Source organism: Drosophila melanogaster, chromosome 3R (genome assembly GCF_000001215.4).
Source record: "Drosophila melanogaster chromosome 3R".
Classification (NCBI taxonomy): domain Eukaryota; kingdom Metazoa; phylum Arthropoda; class Insecta; order Diptera; family Drosophilidae; genus Drosophila; species Drosophila melanogaster.
Window position 1 is genome coordinate 24,787,977 of NT_033777.3, and position 16,302 is coordinate 24,804,278.

Consider the following 16,302-nt stretch of genomic DNA (forward strand, 5'->3'; position numbering starts at 1 on the left):
ATCCTGGCCAGCTTTCAGGAGCATCAACCCCCGAACGGTGACTCCGGCCGCATTGCCTGGCATCCTATCCAGGTGCCCTCGACCAGTCACAACGGAAACTCAGAACCAACTGCACGAAGGCAACGGAATGCGCGCTGATCACCATCAACGTCAAGTGAAAGCCATCGAACTCTGAATAATTGAGGAGTATTGATGAGCAGCAGCCAGGTGAAATCCTATTAGTGAAAATCCAACAAGTTCAAGAGTGCATCCGGACCACCGATCGATCCATGGATACGGCCAAGTTGGTAAGATTCGCTTAAAGCTTTTATTTTCAACCGCATCGGACGTACATAAATAGGGCTTAAACTAGGAGTCCTTCGAGGTGGTGGTCTTAGCCATAGCTCAGGGTGTAGCCCATGTTCTCCATGAGGGTCTCCTTGATGGCCGGCTGGAGCGCCCGCTGCATGTAGGTGGTCAGCAAGCCACGGACGCCCATGGAGAAGAGCTTCTCCAGCTCGTGAGACATGGCCTCGCCCACCAGCTCCTCACGATCTCCGGTGGGACTGGAGCCACTGCCGCTGAATATATCTGCAAAGGCTCTGGCATCCGGCTCCACCAGCTGCTGCAGCTGCTCATCCTCGAAGTGCAGCACATCCTCGCTGAAGTTCACCTGGTCCTCGAAGTTCTCTTTGGCGTAGCGCCGCCGGCGTCTCCTCTTTTTGCTGAACTGCCGCCGGTAGAAGTTGTCCCCGTTCACATCGATGAACTCACCCGAGTCCTGGGCCTGGCTATCGCTGCCCAGCTCCAGGCTGTACTCCTTAGTTCTTTGCGGCACCTGACCCTGGCGGATATCATAACCCGCCTGCTGATGGTATTTGCCCCACCTTTGTGGTCTCTTGCTGCCCAGTATCACGTGCGGTTCGCCCAGTTCCACTTCCGGAGCACTACCGAATCTCCGCTTGGAGTTCTGGCGCAGACGGATTCCAGTGGGTCCCTGGCATCCGTGAGCAAAGACCGATATAAATCCGGGCTCAGCGAAATGAGAGTCCGTGCGCACCGAGGCGGCTCCCAATCTCCGGGACTGCTCGTAGTTGGAGGCGTGTCCTGATCCCAGTGGAACCGTTCGAAACTCGATGCCCGCGTGTCGCAGTCTCAGAATCATGTGACACTTTCCGCCCATCGGCTGCATCACCACCTTGCCGCTGAGAGTAAGATCCGGAAAGATCAGGCGGGTGTCCAGCGTGGAGTTCTCAGTGCTGAATTTGCACTTGTCGATCTCAACCCACCGGTTGGCGGACTTCGCCGGCGGCACTCGCACCTTGAGATCCTCCACATCCACCCGGGAAATTGTCAGTTTGTGTGGTTGTCTGTGCTGCTGGCTCTGCTGATTCACCGCCAGCAAATCCTCCAGCTCTAGTGCACTGCTTGAATCGGAGAAGGGATTGGCTTGTCCATTTCGATGCAGCAACTTGGCGTGATAGCCACGTCCGCTGCTGTAGGCACCCACATTGTAGAAGTCATCCTCCGGATCACTGTGCTGTCCGTAGAAACTGTGGTACAACTGGTAGGGACTCTGCGGTGGCGGCTCCCACATGGCGCGCGATGCGGAGGAGCTCTTGGTCTGCACACTGCGTCGACGCATGTGCTCCAGTGCATTCTCCAGCCGGTTGGAGCATCGGTGGGGCAACTGGTACGGCTGACAGAGGGTCACTAAAGAGCGTGTGTTAGCAGAATTGTCTACGATGCAGTGGTGGTAACTTACCCGCCAGCAGAGAACACATGGCCAGCAGAAAGTACAGCCAATTGAAATCCCGGCTCACGTATCCTGACATGGCGGTATTCCAAACATGGAGTGGGGTAATCTTTTTTACTCAGGCTGTAAGTCCTTAGAATCCTTGTTTTTTAGGCTTTTGAAATCTGTTAGTTCTCACTGGATTTTAAACTTTTTATTCACAAAATCACAAGACACATTAATGTTTTTCAAAAATATTTATTATCAAATGGTAATGCGTTTCTTCTTTTATATAAAGAACGTTTGTCGATTATATTTCAGTTCGTTCGTTAATAAAATTTAAACTGCAATTTATGTTAGCTACTTTTCCAGAACTTGGATTGTAATATCTTAATAGTACAATGTTGTTGGGTTATCTTTTGAAAGAATCCTTAAGTTGGCCAGAAAACACCTCCGAACTCGCCCGCAGCTGAACCGAAAATGCGACTCCCAAGACCAAGCGGAGCGAGAAACTGGCTCGGTCGCGCTTCCATTGCCACCAAAACCAAAAAGACACCCACAAGAAGACGGAGAAGAGCATAGCCATAGCCATCGTGATGGTGACGACCGTGTCACTGCCTCATCATGTGCAGTGAAAGTGTTTTCCACGACGGATCCATAGCCAGAGTTAAAAAAGAGACAGAGATTCGGAGTCCCAGTCATCCAAGTCGAGCCACACACACAGAAAAACGAAAAAAAAAAACAGAAGAAAAAAGACGCCAGCTAAAACAATTTGGAAAAAGAAAAGCATTGTCTTCTGCGAGCCCATGGGTCTCAGTCCACCACCCACCGCTCCCTTGGGCGGCTGCAAACTAGATCAGTACATATACCTTATATGTATATAATAGCATACCATACCAAACCATACGATACCATACCGAAAGGTAAACACACGACTGGAGTTTCGTAATGTCAGTTGCGGGCGCGCATGCGTCGTAATCTCTGCGAGTATGTGCACCATTGTTCGCCAGGGTTCAAAGTTGATCAATCCGTCGGATGAGTCAGTCACCCAGCGCCACAGTTTGTTTTCCCAATTGCACTTGTAATTGGCACCAATTGCGCATACAAATTAGGGCCTAATGGGTGTGGGCCCATAGGTACTATATAAGGTACAAATGGTTCAATATGCATCATATCTGCAGTTTAATTGAATTGAGAAATAATTTATTAGAAATCTTGCATTTTTAATAACTAAAGTGGAAATTCAGTGGAACCTTTCTTTGAAAAAAGTATTACGCTAATGATATGAAGAGCTATTATGATCGATATTAATATTCGTCATTTATGATCATTGATATATTTGGTATATGTAGCTAAAGAAATATCTCATAAATGGTATTGCTATCTTTCTGATATAGAGTATTCCTTAGTTATGGTAACCCATCCAAAAAGTGGTTCCCTGTTGCACCTGCGCACGTGTGGCAGGTGACATCGCTTGGCTGGCTGCCGCTGCGATTTTTTTTTCTTTTTGTTAAATTTTTTAGCTGCTTGCACACGACAGTTACACTAAATAACTGCTGTAATTTGATTTGACAAATTGTTTGCTTGCACTTAACGAACGCGATTCAGCGACACATTTTGCAATTTATCAAAAATTTGTGCGCGCAAAAAGCGGAAGAGAATTGCCAAATCCGTGATCCAACCAGTTGAATGTATCATTGTCAAGATTTATATAACCCCCGATTTGGGGGGGAGAAAGTCGAGCATTCTGCACTTCTTATGGCCCAAACTGGAGAAAAGGGACGGCACGGTGCCGCTTTCTGCGTTTCCACCAAAAGTTTTTCTCTATTTTCATACCAACTGGAAGTTGGCATGGTGTATTGCCGATAGAGCCGAACCAAACCGGCAGCGATTACGGGCACGTAATTAAGGGTAACTATCTCGAATGGTTCTCGGATGCGACGGAGCAAATCCAGATGGCACATGGTGGTGCATCGCAGCGCTTGCTGCTCCAGTTTGTCCAAATGTCAGGCAAGGGACTCGAATTGGGGTCAGTGTTGGATGCACTTCGTCATGGAGGCCCGACTGATTGGGCTCCGTAAGCAAACAACGGATGGAAAACCTTAAAGAAACACTATTGTCTTTCTTTCTTGGACTGATGCTCGATTTGTTTTAAATGCCTAAAGCAATCACTTGAAGATCGACCTACATTCAAAAGTAGGTTGGGAAATCGATGGGTGTTTGAATTTGTTTGGATTTCAATATGATATATTACTTAGTTTCTAGTGCAAGTTAAGTAAGATAGACATTCCATTGATGGGTATTCCATTAAATCAAAATGATTTCTTTGAAGAAGTTCCATTGAGGTATGAGCTTGCCACAGTAGTTCTATCCCCTGCCTTGTATCGTATGCTAAAAGCCAGTTTCCCCAAAGAGTTTCCCCCCAGTGAAAAGTGAAATCCCGGCCGGCTATAATGAGCTCTACGAGCAGGGTGATATGATAACCCGGAGAGAGCGAGAGTGCGACCATAGACAAAGGTTAACCCCGGCGCCGTGCTCATTAAATGGACAAGTGTCAATAAACCGCAGTTGGAGTCGGCAGATGCCCACGTACTATACCTATGACCACGTACTATCCACATATCATTGCGAACCCACTGGTGAGGGCCCAGTGCCAGTGGTTGTACTAAGTTGTCCGACACAATGGCTCATTACTTAATGGCCAAGAATACGGGAGCACTCGCACCCGGCCAATTGACACCCGGCAGTGGGAAAAGGAAAAGCAAAAGCAAAAGCGAAAACTGAAGCTAGAGAAGCTGTTAAACTAATTGCCACAACTTCCACTTGACTATGTCAATGTGACGAGTTGGCCATTGTCTCTGCAACCTGTTAACGGCGGGTGGCCAACCAACCACTCAGCAGGTGGCTTTAAAGTTCGCATGGCTTAAAGTCCATTGAAGCACCCAAATAATTTTGGCCAAAATATCTGACAAATTGACTACTAATTTGGCCAAGACGAAATCGAAAGACCCCAAGCCGAAAGAACGCCAGACTCATGACAATTTCCTGGCGCGCCTTGTCTCATTTCCTTATTCCGCAGAGCGACTACGGCGAGGCCAAGACGCACCTGGAGCAGCTGCAGCAGACGCTCACGCACCTGGACCACCCGCACCACCACCACGCACACCATCCGCACCACCACCTGGGGCTCTACCATGGCGCCCTGCCCAACACATCCACCATAACCACAGACTCGGTGGTTTCCTGTGTCAGCTCCACACTGCCGGCGGTGGCCAAGGCCATTTCCGCATCCTCCAGCTGCGATGGCCTGCAGTCGGAGCGCAAAAAGTGCCCCATCAGCGATCTGGATTCAGGTGGTCATGGTCATGGTCAGGGGCATGGCCTCATGGAGGCCATCTGCGCTGGCCAGAAGACGTCACCTATACCACCGCCGCCACCACCTTGCTGCTTGACCCTGGGCGAAAGCTCATCCTCGCCGAATCCCATCGCCACGGCCGCCTTGATGAACGCTTCCACCTCCGGATCCTCGAGCGCAGGCGGAGCAAGTGCCTCTCTCTGCAACGGTGTGTATATTTACATATACTTTCAGATTTATCTAATTTCGTTGGATAAGAATTTTGAACATAGTATCTATTACAAATGTCGGCTGTTAATCAAGTCCTGCCAATTATACCCTTCCACTCGGCAGATCTCACACGGGAATCTTCCTGGTACGCCCACCATCATCATCACCACCATCACCATCACCATCAGTTGCCCGACGAGCTGGTCATGTATGCCACGCCCACTCCCACGCCGGCAATCGGGAAATTCGGACTGGACACTTCCACCGAGGGTTACTTGAACGCAAGGTACAATGGTAAGCGTCCTCGTCCACGTCCACTGTCAATTCCGGATGCAGCCTGCCCCTGCCACTGACACTGCCCCTCCACCTGATCCCACCACCCACTCCGACCCACTGTATCCACTTTCTGTTTGCCTTTGCTATTTACACGTTCGCTTGTTTATTAATTTTCCATTATGAGTTTTGAGAAGTGAGCGGGGGAGTCCTGCGGGTTGGATGGCAAATGGTTCGGTGGGTGTGGGTGTGGGCTTGGGATTTTGGGCCGCTCTGCCATTTGCCGCCCGAAGGCTTTGCTATACAGCTTAGATTGTTATTTTTAAGTTTTTTATTAAGAAAACATCGCCGAAGTTTGGCGCGTGCCGAGGTCCAAATAAGATAAATATGTTTTGGAGTTCTGGGAAAATCAAACTCGAGTCAAGAGTTGCAAGTTAATCGTTTGAACTGAATGGGGAATTAGCTAACGCTATGAACTATACATATTTATATTTGCAGTAGTAATCTTTTAAGTTAATCCCTCTTTAAGTTAAGACTACCCGCAATCATATTTTAAGTTATCTATCTAGTCCTGCGTTTTGGCTGGCACTCGATTATGGCCAAGTCAAGTGCATGTGACAAGCTCGATTTGTGGCCTCAAAGGCATCCCATTGCGAGCGTTAATACGAAATATTATCTAACAAAAGTCGAGGCCACCTCGGTTGACTGGCGACGGAGGTGGCTTCAGCTCCATTCTCCCATATTTATGAGTGGAAAAAGTAACCTGGTCTTGTTCTCTATTTTTACCATCTGCAGTGAATGTCAAAGGCGTGCGGCATGATAGAACATCGAGTTTCTTTGACATACCCGCTGTGACGCACCCGCACAACCATCCACACCCACATCCGCACCCACATCCGCACCCGTACTGCTACAGGTAAGAAGATTGAGATTGAGCTTCACGCTGACAAGACAAGTCAACTTTAAGTCAATCAACGGAGTCGCTTGCTCCTTGAATTATCCGCTTTCTATATAAAATAGATTTGTATATATATATTTTATATATTTTTGATTTATGCTCCATGCAGATTTCCATCATCGCCACCCGCGGGCATTCTGAAAAAGAGCGACGAAGGTAAGTCCCTAAAAATTGAAAAAAATGAATGGAAAATGATTAAAGTCAGCTTTTGCGTACGCTCATCATTTATTCAAATTATTGTGCGCGATATGCATACCTATCACTGGGTAATTCCATTTGCTGCCATCTTCTTCTAGTGGCTACCAATATTTTTTCAAATAAAATGCAAGAAATCGCGCGCATAATTTACAATAACAATATCGTCGGTGTTACTAACCGCTAATCCAATTGGCGGCAGAACAAGCGTGCAATTCAATTTCGAGGGGCGGCTGCTACATAGTTCGCCTCCGGTGGGCGTGGCGGTGGGCGGACGGGGGCGTGGTCGAGGGCTGAATCCGACGCCCATCGAACAAACAGCTCAATCACGGGGCCGCCGTTGAGTGGTTCGTGTTAGCTACACCACCCAGTCACCCCATTCACCCATCCATCCGTTTACACTTGAAGAAAAAAATCAGTTACTTTAAAAATTTAAAGGTTGTTTCGTGGCGTTCTCAGTTCAAGCTAGATTTCAGCTGATTCTTTATGAAATATACATTATATCATAGTTTAAACAAGATCCTTAATCCTTGGATCTATTTGTCTTATATCAGATGTTATGTATTTTTCCTATTTTAGATTGCTTGATTTATAAGCTCCAATAATATATGTATATATTTTTAAAGAATACTGTTCGTCCACGAAGAAGCAATCTTAGGGGTGCATAAATGACTATAGTGTTTTCTCGGGTGTAATGCATTGTCCCACCCACTCCAAAGCACTCCAAACCCCACTCCAACCCACCCGGATACCCTCGTCCTTGGGCTGCAGGGCCAACAGGTCTTCGTTTTCCATCAGCAGCTCGTTTGTTGTTATCGCCAATGATGTTTTTACTTGTCGACACTTGCTCATGGATTATGCAGAGGTATCTCCTGAATTTTTAATGCGCCCAGCGTCGAGTCGCGATGAGCATGGGGTGCCGGAATGGATGCGGGAGTTGTGGAGTAACTATGTATCTAATGAAAAGGGCAAGTTCGGGTGGTACTTCCAGGTTGGGTTGGGTGGCATGGAGTGGGTTTGTTTGCCTCCGCTAAATTGCAGCATATTGAGCATTTTGCAGCAACTGAGAAGAGTGGGTTGCTTAAATAATTAATTGCTGCTAAATACCCTGGCCATTTAGAAAAGCCAAGCGCCGCACAAACAAAGCGAAACAATGTGAAAGAGTTTTTAATGTCAGTCGAGAGGGCTGGATGCTCTTTAATGAGTGGGGATCCATACAAATATGGGATATGTCAATATCTATGATATAAAACACATCTACAAAGGATATTGTATGGTTTATACACGAACGTAAAAGTTTAAAATGTCTAATAAACCCATAATACCCTCTGTGAGGAAGGGTATCTGGAATACCCATGTAATTAGCACCCATTCCCTTGACACCGGCACATTGCTCAAACGTGCATGAAAGCGGCTTTCACTGGTGAATCCTTTTTTCCAGAAGCAACCTCGGCCGCCGTATACTGCAGCGACGTGTCCTCCGGACAGCACTTTCCGCACCACACAAAGATCGAGCACGCGGACTCCACCACTACGGCGGCACAGCAGCAACAGCAGCAGCAAGAGCAACAGCAGCAGCAGCAGCAGCAGCAGCAACAACAGCAACACCAGCAACAACTGCAGCAAGCTGCTGCACTGCATCCGCACCACCATCACTCCCACCATGGCCACCATGGCCATCAGCAGGCGGAGCAGCAGGCTCTCACCCACTTGACGCCACTTCATGCCGCATCCGCTTTCAAATTTAGCCATACGGCGGTCATATCCAGCTCAGCGGTATATGCCACGCCCTCGCACTACGCCCACCAACAGCAGACGCAGTCTCAGTCCGTGTACAGGGATCTCTCGCCCACCACCTTAGCAGCGGTCAGCGATGCAGATCTGAAGTACGACAGCGGTCCCTACAACGCGGCCATCTCATCCACCTATCCCTCCGCGCTGCGGCCCAATGTGGTGGACTCCACCACGTCCAGCGATGCGGAACTGCGCCTGGATCAGTTCTACGCCAGCAATGGCATCTCCACCAGCAGCAACGGCCAGGCGATCAGCCAGCGCAGGGGTTCGCTGCAGCTCTGGCAGTTTCTGGTGGCCCTCCTGGATGAGCCCACGACCAGGTGGGTACGAAACGGCGGCACCAAATCTCCCATACATTAACACTCTATGATTCTCCTTTCAGTGCCAGTTGCATCGCCTGGACCGGTCGTGGCATGGAGTTCAAGCTGATCGAGCCAGAGGAGGTGGCCCGGCGTTGGGGTCTCCAGAAGAATCGACCCGCCATGAACTACGACAAGTTATCTCGCAGTTTGCGCTACTACTACGAGAAGGGTATCATGCAGAAAGTGAACGGAGAGCGCTACGTCTATCGGTTCGTCTGCGATCCGGATGCGCTGTTCAACATGGCCTACGGTCACCTGACCACCGGTTCCGGCAAGGGTGACCAGCACCAGTTGACGCTGTCGCTGGCCAAGACGCCCCCGACATCCGGCGACTCCCAGACGCAATCCCCACGAGTCGCCAAGTCGGAGTATTACGATACCGCCGCATTGCATAAATACTAACCATATAGTCGCCATATGTGGGCGGAGCGTTCGAATGCGGCCGCGTGGGCGTGGCCGTGTCCCGTGTACATTGTGTAATCTAGTTGCGTGTGGGGTTACGAATTTCAAATGAAGGTTTCGTTACGATGAGCTGCGTTGGGAATAGCTTAGAGGGGCACGAAGGCTGTTTTTCAGTAATATTGGGGTCAGCATCTCCTGAAAATTACATACAATATGGTTTCAAAATTGTAATTCTGTTTTTATTATAAAGTTGTTCGACATTTTTATGCAACGTGCCCCTCCATAGACTACCATATATCGAGCTATTGATTCCAAAGACTAGGCTGATCAGAACGACATACACAAAATGTACTTTACAATATTAACATATAGAATATATACTTGAGCGCTTATGTATACATATATATGTATCTATCTGTGTACATAGAGGGGGTTACAGAGGAAAGCAGCCATGTGTCCACCAAATATCGTAGTTCTGCATTGAGGTTGAGTTACTTAAATAAACTATTTAGCCAGTTTTCGATTTCGAAGACCGTGCAATCTGGCAGATTAGGAAACCATGAAACTTCAGTTCAATAAGGTAATATTTAAAAAAAAAATTGTTAAATCTAAAGTCCACCAAATTGCATCGGTTGGAGAAACCGGAAACAGAGCTGTTTGAACCGTTTCTGTTCGTTAATAAATGGCAACAGAGTGTTTTTGATTGTTTAGACCTCACTCCTCCCTCTTCTTCTTCCTTTTGGGCTTATCCTCGCCATCGGAATCCTGGCTGGTGGCACTGGAATCGCTGGCACTGCTGCTGCTCTCCTGCTTGCGCTTTTCGGGCGTCTTCTTGGCCAGCTTTTCGATGTACTGCTTCAGCTTGTCCGGCTGCGGACTGTATGCCCAGTGGATCAACTGCAGGTGCAGGTCGGTGGGTGCTCCGGTCTCTGCATCGAAGAGCTTGGCCTCCTCACTCTTAATCTGCTCCAGCAACTTGGACAGCTGACGATTGCGCACAATATCCCAGCTGGTCTTTTCATCCGTTTTGGGGAACATTGTGCGCAGGTGCTTGTAGTTACCCTTGGCCTTGGAGCCGCCATAGGCTTCGAGAAACTCCTTAGCCAACTCATCTTTGGGATCGGGCAGTTTGGTGACCACGGCGAGTGGCAAGTATGCTCGATTGTCCTTGATACGATTCTCGGCCTCGAACTTTTCGAGGAAATCCTCAAGTACCTGGACTCCCTCCTTTATGGCCGTGATCTTGTCCTCGTTCTTGGTGCCTGACAGGACACGCTTGGAGCTGCCAATCAATCCCTTGATGGCCAACCTCTGGTAGTCCGGATCTCGTTCCGCCAAAATGCTGCAATACGAGATGCATATAGAAATAGTTTGGATACAGGCAATCTGTGGAATGTGGCCATAAACTCATTCATATATTGGGGTGGATCATATTCATGAAAATGCTATCACTAGTATTACGATTTTATCAAAATAAACTGCTTATAGAATAGAAAATATATGTATAATATTAATTAATTAATATATATGACTTTCGAAGCAATACATATAAAACTATTTTAAGGTTTTCACTTATTGAGATATATATATGATGATTTAAACATGCGTAAGTGGAATGCTATGTTGGATATACAAAAGTTAAATATCCGAAAAAGTTTAAGCAATACGATTTATCAAATCGATCCACCCTAATATGTATGCATCCCATACGGAGAGGAGCGAATGGGAAGAGCGTAGTGGCCGCTCTACCAATTTAATGAGACTTCCGAGTTCGACGCAGCAAAAGTGTGCCATGACATCATTGGACGTCGTCGCTGGTGGCCTGGGCCGAAGGTCTCCGGCGGCTCATTAGCATGCCAGAGTAGAGGGCCTAGTCAAGTGACTTACCTCAGCGTTGCCTCCGCAGCAGCCTTGTCCTTGAATCCCAATCCCGGCACCGTCTCCACCTTGTCCTCGCTCTCTGTCTTGGCATTCTTGCTGGACGCCCCTCCGCCATTCTCCTCCAGCCACTTTTCAAAGACTCCAATGGCCGCATTGATGTTCTTCAGCTTCTCCTCCGCCTTGGTCACTAGAATGGTAGGTTTAGTGCTGGATTCAACGCATCCCTTGGGCACAAGCACTCACTTGTCAGGACTCTTTTGGCCCGGCCAAGCAAACCGCGCACCGTCAGCTTGCGATACTGCATGTCGTGACTCTCCAGCAGCTTCAACGTCTCTAACGCCTTCTCCATGTCCTTGAAGCCAAATTTCGAATCTCCCTCTGCCATTGCTGCTCCTTTGGTTGCTAATACTTGGGTGAGTATCTGTCTGCTTCCTGTCAGCGCTAGAATACGACTGATTTTGCGTAGCCGTCTCCAACTCGACGGCATATGGCACTTAATCATGGGAGGAAGACGCAAAATGAGCACCACTGAGAGGCACTGATCAGAGCTGAGCGTGGCCAATTAGATAAGCACCACAAAATAACTGGGTGACTCTATGTTTGGAAACCGGTTTGTTGTCGTAGCACCGGAGCAAAACAAAACCCACGAGAAAATAATCGATACTTAGCCATGACGTCAGCGCCACGAGAAACTGATAACATTGAGAGGAAATAAACGATCTTAAGTATTAATTACCTAATTAAACGCCGCTCTGCATATTAAAGCATGTAATATGACATTGCTGTCGTTATATTTGCAATCATATTTATTATGATATATTTTCCCCAATCAATACGAAAATTGTTATAATTTGTTTGTGTTGTTTATTAACATGGAACTCAAAAAGCTTTGGGCTTAGCGGTGAACGATGGGCTAGTTGCAACTGCGCCGTATTTGAAGTATATCGTCGACCATGAAGTTGCGCAGGTGGCACAGTGCCTGCACCACGTTGCCCTGGTCGCGCAGATTCGGTCCGATCCACTTCTCGGGTAGCGCCGTCTTGGCCACCACCTGTGCGGGTGTGATGTGGGTCAGTGCACGCCGCCAATTGTTGTTGCAGGTGACCACGTTCAGATGGCTGCCCGTCTGCAGGCTCTCGATGTACTTAATGTAGGCCTCCGAGTGGATGACGCGAGTGGTGCGCGGCGGCACTGTGACGAAGAGCGGCTCTGGTGGCGGACCCAAGACGATCGTTTGCTGTTGCTGCAGTTGGTGCATGTTCTGCTGCGGATGCTGCTGCTGCTGGAGCTGCACTGCCTCGAGATTGCTTGGAGCGCGCGGCGATTGCGCAAGGCTGGGCGGGATGGGCACAGTAGTGGCCAGTTGCGCATGCTTCTGCCGACGCGGCACGAAATTCTTGCTGCGGTCTGCCGCCGAAATCGTCTTGCCACACTTGCTCAGATGGACCTCGCGCACATGCTTGATGAGGCGCAGAACGTTAGGAAAGGCCTGAACAGACTTCTTGACCCGCGGGCAGTTGCGCCACAGGCAGACATACTCCGTCTCCACGCCCGCTTGTGGATGGCGCTGGATGTGTCCGGTGCTATCGGACATGCAATGTTCCGTGCAGTCGCTAAGCTCCTCGAACTGAAAGTCGCACTTATCCCACTGACACTCAAAGGTGAGCACCTGTCCAAAGACATCCTGCGAAACTTGGGATGAGGGACTCGCACTGTTCTGGACGTCGTCCAACTCGCGCCGTAGGGCCGCCGTCTCCTCATTCTGTCGGCTAGCCCTATCCTCCCAGCTCTGCTTAACGCTGGAGGGCAGATTCTTCCATTCGGTGCCCACCATGCGGGATATGTCTCCAAAGGTTGCGTCCGGGTTGCTCTGGCAAATGCCTGTAAAAGAAAGTTCAACGGTTATACATGATCTTTAAAGTATACTAAATAAACGTACTTTTTCGAACTTCACTAGAGTACAAAATGTAACCGGTAAGACATTTTTTGGCCGATTTGGCGGCCTTAACTTTGGACGTCAGTGGCGTGGAGTTTACTGAAGGAGCCGGCGAGGACATGGCCGCAATGTCTGAGCTCAGCGAGGGTGTATCCCCATCCATTGAATCCTCTAGCATGCCCAGTTCATTCAATTCGTTCTTAAAGTCCTTGGAGGGCTTAATGGGAGTCTTAAAGTAAAAGATCTCATCCTCGGTGACAGAAGGACTGTGTTGGAACTTGCGCATGTTGCCCGTAACCAACTTGCGAAGAGCTTTCTTTAGCTCATCATAGACGGACTCACAAATGTACACATCGCTTTCGGATATCTCCGTGGGTCGGGAGCTGATAAATTCGGAGTACTCCAGGACGGCGCAACGACCCACGATGCCCACCACCGGACTGACCTCTTCGACTGTGCTCAGCAGCAGTTCCTGGCGATAAAATTGCTTGCCCAAGCCGGGGGTCGTCTCGCTGGGTGGTAACAGCCATGGACCTTTAAAGTATGATTTTCCATTCTGCTCCCAAATCTGCTGGACCTGTGCCACCGACTGCTTTCCTGTTTGGGTGGCCACGTAAACAAAGTCTCCCGTTTTTATGGCCCCACTGCAAATGGTGTTGTACTGCTGGTAGTACGTGCTGCCAACCTCAGCATTTGGCGGCGGATCGCAAGACACATTTGGTTTCTCCTTTTCGACCAGCGTCTCTTGGAGCTTCAGCTCCTCCAGTTCTCCTTTGTGCTTTTCCAAACGCTCCTTAAACACAGACATCACACGTTTTAACTCCAATGGCTGCTCTCGTGGAACGAACTTCACCGAGCTGCCTTCACGGACTGGCGGCCAGCTCTTCAGCTTCTTGAACCAGCGACCTTGGATATTGTAACGAGACTCGCAAACGTAAACATCCTTTTCAGGCAAGTTTTCCGGACGCATCTTGATGTAATCCTTTATGTTCATTACGTAGCACATGCCCTGCACTTTATCCATCGAGATGGTCTGCGAAAGGCTGCTCTTGAACACTTCCTTTTCGAGGAACTTGCGAGTGGTTACATGGTACGTTTCGTGGGGCCGTACAAAGATCGAAGCCTGCATCAGCTTCTCATTGGTGGGTGATGTCCAGAGGCGCTCTATGCAGCATATCGAGGGAATCTTGTTTTCCGGCATTTGCACGTATACGTAATCGCCGGGAGAAAACACCTGCTGGTTTATTGTCATGCTTTCACCCTTGGCTGCATTGAATTCATCCTTCTCCTTATCCTGCTCTTGGTCCTGTTCCTCTTGTTGCATTTTTTGCTGGCGACACAGCTCCACATCAGCCATAAGGCGTTCTAGACTAAAATTTAAAGCGGATGAGCTAAGTGTGTCCTTGCATAACTCGTCTCTCTTGCGAATGAAGTATGTTTGCAACTCGATGGAGTCCTGGAAAAGTTTGTTCTTAGAATAGTACAATGCTTCTATTATTGTAGTTATTACTCACCTGAAAAATATCCGAATCTGTGCGGGACAACTTTCTTGCACGTTCCAAACAGGCAAAAATATCTTCCTGGTAAACATCAAGCCGTTTGTAAGCTCCTTTGTCAAGCCTTCGTTTTACAAGGTCCAGCGAAATGCCGCGAACCTTGGGTCCTTCGCCAATCTCATCGTACTCCGGCAGTTCGGCCAGGGAATCCGAGTAGCAACGTCCCTCCTCGTCCTGGTGATTGTAAATAGTCGTGAACAGTGTGAGGAACAGCTCCTGAACAGCCAAAGGAACATCCGGAAGAGAATCGCGCTCGGTGCGCAGTTGTTGCTTCAGCTGCAGTGTCAATTGTTGTAGCACGAGCGCATCCTTGTAGATCTGCGAGTCTGGCTCGTTATACTTGCAGGCGTTCTCCAGCATCAGCAGAAAGTCCGCTGCCAAGTCATCTAAGGTATCATAAGCGCCCTGTTTAAGTTTCTGAGCGATTCGGTCCATGTCAATAGGTTCCCTGATAATGTCGTAGTAGTCCGGATACTCGCTCTTGGATGGCAACTTCGTAAATATAAGCGACAGCTGCCTCTTACCCTTGGGCTCCTGGTACTCCTTTACTGTTTCATAGAATTGCCACAGCCGCTCTGTAATTACAGCGGTCTTTAACTTTCTTCCCACCTTGCTGTACTTCTGCTGGCTTTTTTTGCCCTCTGTAAGACCAGGGAACTCCTTGAGCTTTTCATTTAGAGCTCGTTCCAATATATTGGCATCCTCGTATATGTTAGAGCCCTCCTCATTATACTGTCGGCAGTTGGAAAACATAAGTCGATAGTCGGATACCACGTCCTCCACGGCGGCATAGCGATCTGTGCGAATGTTATGCTCGATAGTGTTCATGTCAATGGGGTTTTGAATGATATCGTAGTAGTCCGGATAAATCTTGCGAGGCGGCTTTTCCATAAACATTTCGATGGGACGACGATTGCCCAAGGAGTAGTCCACCAAATATTTCTGTATGCTCAGAATCTTCTTTTTAATAGCCGCGTTGATGGCAATGCGATTTGATTTGGGTGAATTCGAGTTATTTGGTGTATGGGAGGCGTTAGAGTTCGAATTGGAGTTGATGCGGGGTCTGCCCGGCTTGCGCTTTTCCGGCTGCGTGCTAACCGTAAATACCTCTGTGTCCATTTCCTCTGCATCCTCGTCATCCAGATCACTGCCCTCCTCGAGAGACTCCTCCACCAGCTTGGCATTCATTAGCTTTAACATTTTCAGCGCATCCTTGTGAGTGCGATGGGACGTCGGAAACGCCTTTTTGGCGTTGTCCAGCATGAGATATAGATCGGCGGTGAGATCACTAATGTTCGCATAATCGCCCTTTTTGAGCTTTGTGTGGATTTGGCTCATAGATATGGGTCGTTTGATCAGCTCAAAATATTCGGGATGGAAACGACGAACTGGCAGTTTCCATAGAGAGTTTCCCAATGGAGGACCAGTAACTCCCGGATGTTCCGAAGTTCCTGGTGCGTTGTACAAGTGATCGAACAATGCCCACATGGGCCCCTCGCCCTTTTTGCTGGTCTCCTCGTCGTCCGAGCTGTCAACCTCCTCTTTTAGTGCTGGAAAAAGAATAATTTATATACAAAAAAGAAAAAAAAATGTTTTTTTTAATCTTACCAGCAATTGCTGCACTGGAGAGACTCTTGACGCGCTTAGCCAGCTTGCCTTTGCCCAT

The 16,302-nt window shown here is 48.5% G+C and overlaps 4 protein-coding genes across 7 annotated transcripts in view; 1 reads left to right on the forward strand and 3 right to left on the reverse strand.

Annotated features, from left to right (window-relative positions):
- The first annotated feature begins 77 nt into the window (after window positions 1-77).
- On the forward strand, window positions 78-9,979 carry Ets96B. 2 transcript variants are annotated; one of them, NM_143029.3, is made up of 7 exons: window positions 78-287; window positions 4,794-5,277; window positions 5,403-5,573; window positions 6,348-6,468; window positions 6,620-6,666; window positions 8,147-8,819; window positions 8,882-9,979. In NM_143029.3, the coding sequence occupies exons 1-7, from the start codon at window positions 270-272 to the stop codon at window positions 9,261-9,263; spliced, it is 1,896 nt and encodes a 631-aa protein (NP_651286.3). In that variant the 5' UTR covers window positions 78-269; the 3' UTR covers window positions 9,264-9,979. The 2 variants fall into 2 exon arrangements, with proteins under 2 accessions (NP_651286.3, NP_996290.1); NM_206567.2 differs by lacking the exon at window positions 78-287 and having other exon boundaries at window positions 4,385-5,277.
- Window positions 272-2,160, reverse strand: CG13634 (uncharacterized protein). Its single transcript, NM_143028.3, has 2 exons — window positions 1,745-2,160; window positions 272-1,692 (listed from the first exon to the last, which is right to left on the reverse strand). The coding sequence occupies exons 1-2, from the start codon at window positions 1,812-1,814 to the stop codon at window positions 374-376; spliced, it is 1,389 nt and encodes a 462-aa protein (NP_651285.1). The 5' UTR covers window positions 1,815-2,160; the 3' UTR covers window positions 272-373.
- Ude (Uracil-DNA degrading factor) lies at window positions 9,484-11,692 on the reverse strand. Of its 3 annotated transcripts, none has more exons than NM_001300585.1 (3): window positions 11,388-11,601; window positions 11,151-11,331; window positions 9,484-10,605 (listed from the first exon to the last, which is right to left on the reverse strand). In NM_001300585.1, the coding sequence occupies exons 1-3, from the start codon at window positions 11,527-11,529 to the stop codon at window positions 9,978-9,980; spliced, it is 951 nt and encodes a 316-aa protein (NP_001287514.1). In that variant the 5' UTR covers window positions 11,530-11,601; the 3' UTR covers window positions 9,484-9,977. The 3 variants fall into 3 exon arrangements, with proteins under 3 accessions (NP_001287514.1, NP_651287.4, NP_001262929.1); NM_143030.3 differs by having other exon boundaries at window positions 9,619-10,605; window positions 11,388-11,692; NM_001276000.1 differs by having other exon boundaries at window positions 9,619-10,605.
- A 298-nt stretch (window positions 11,693-11,990) lies between these two features.
- polybromo overlaps window positions 11,991-16,302 on the reverse strand; it is a 5,293-nt gene continuing 981 nt past the window's right edge. Inside the window, exons 1-4 of the mRNA NM_143031.2 lie at window positions 16,245-16,302; window positions 14,595-16,186; window positions 13,084-14,536; window positions 11,991-13,025 (exon numbers count right to left, since the gene is read on the reverse strand). The exon at window positions 16,245-16,302 is cut by the window's right edge and continues 981 nt beyond it. Coding sequence (NP_651288.1) covers window positions 12,058-13,025; window positions 13,084-14,536; window positions 14,595-16,186; window positions 16,245-16,302 — 4,071 coding nt within the window. The 3' untranslated portion in view covers window positions 11,991-12,057. The remainder of the gene's footprint in view (window positions 13,026-13,083; window positions 14,537-14,594; window positions 16,187-16,244) is intronic.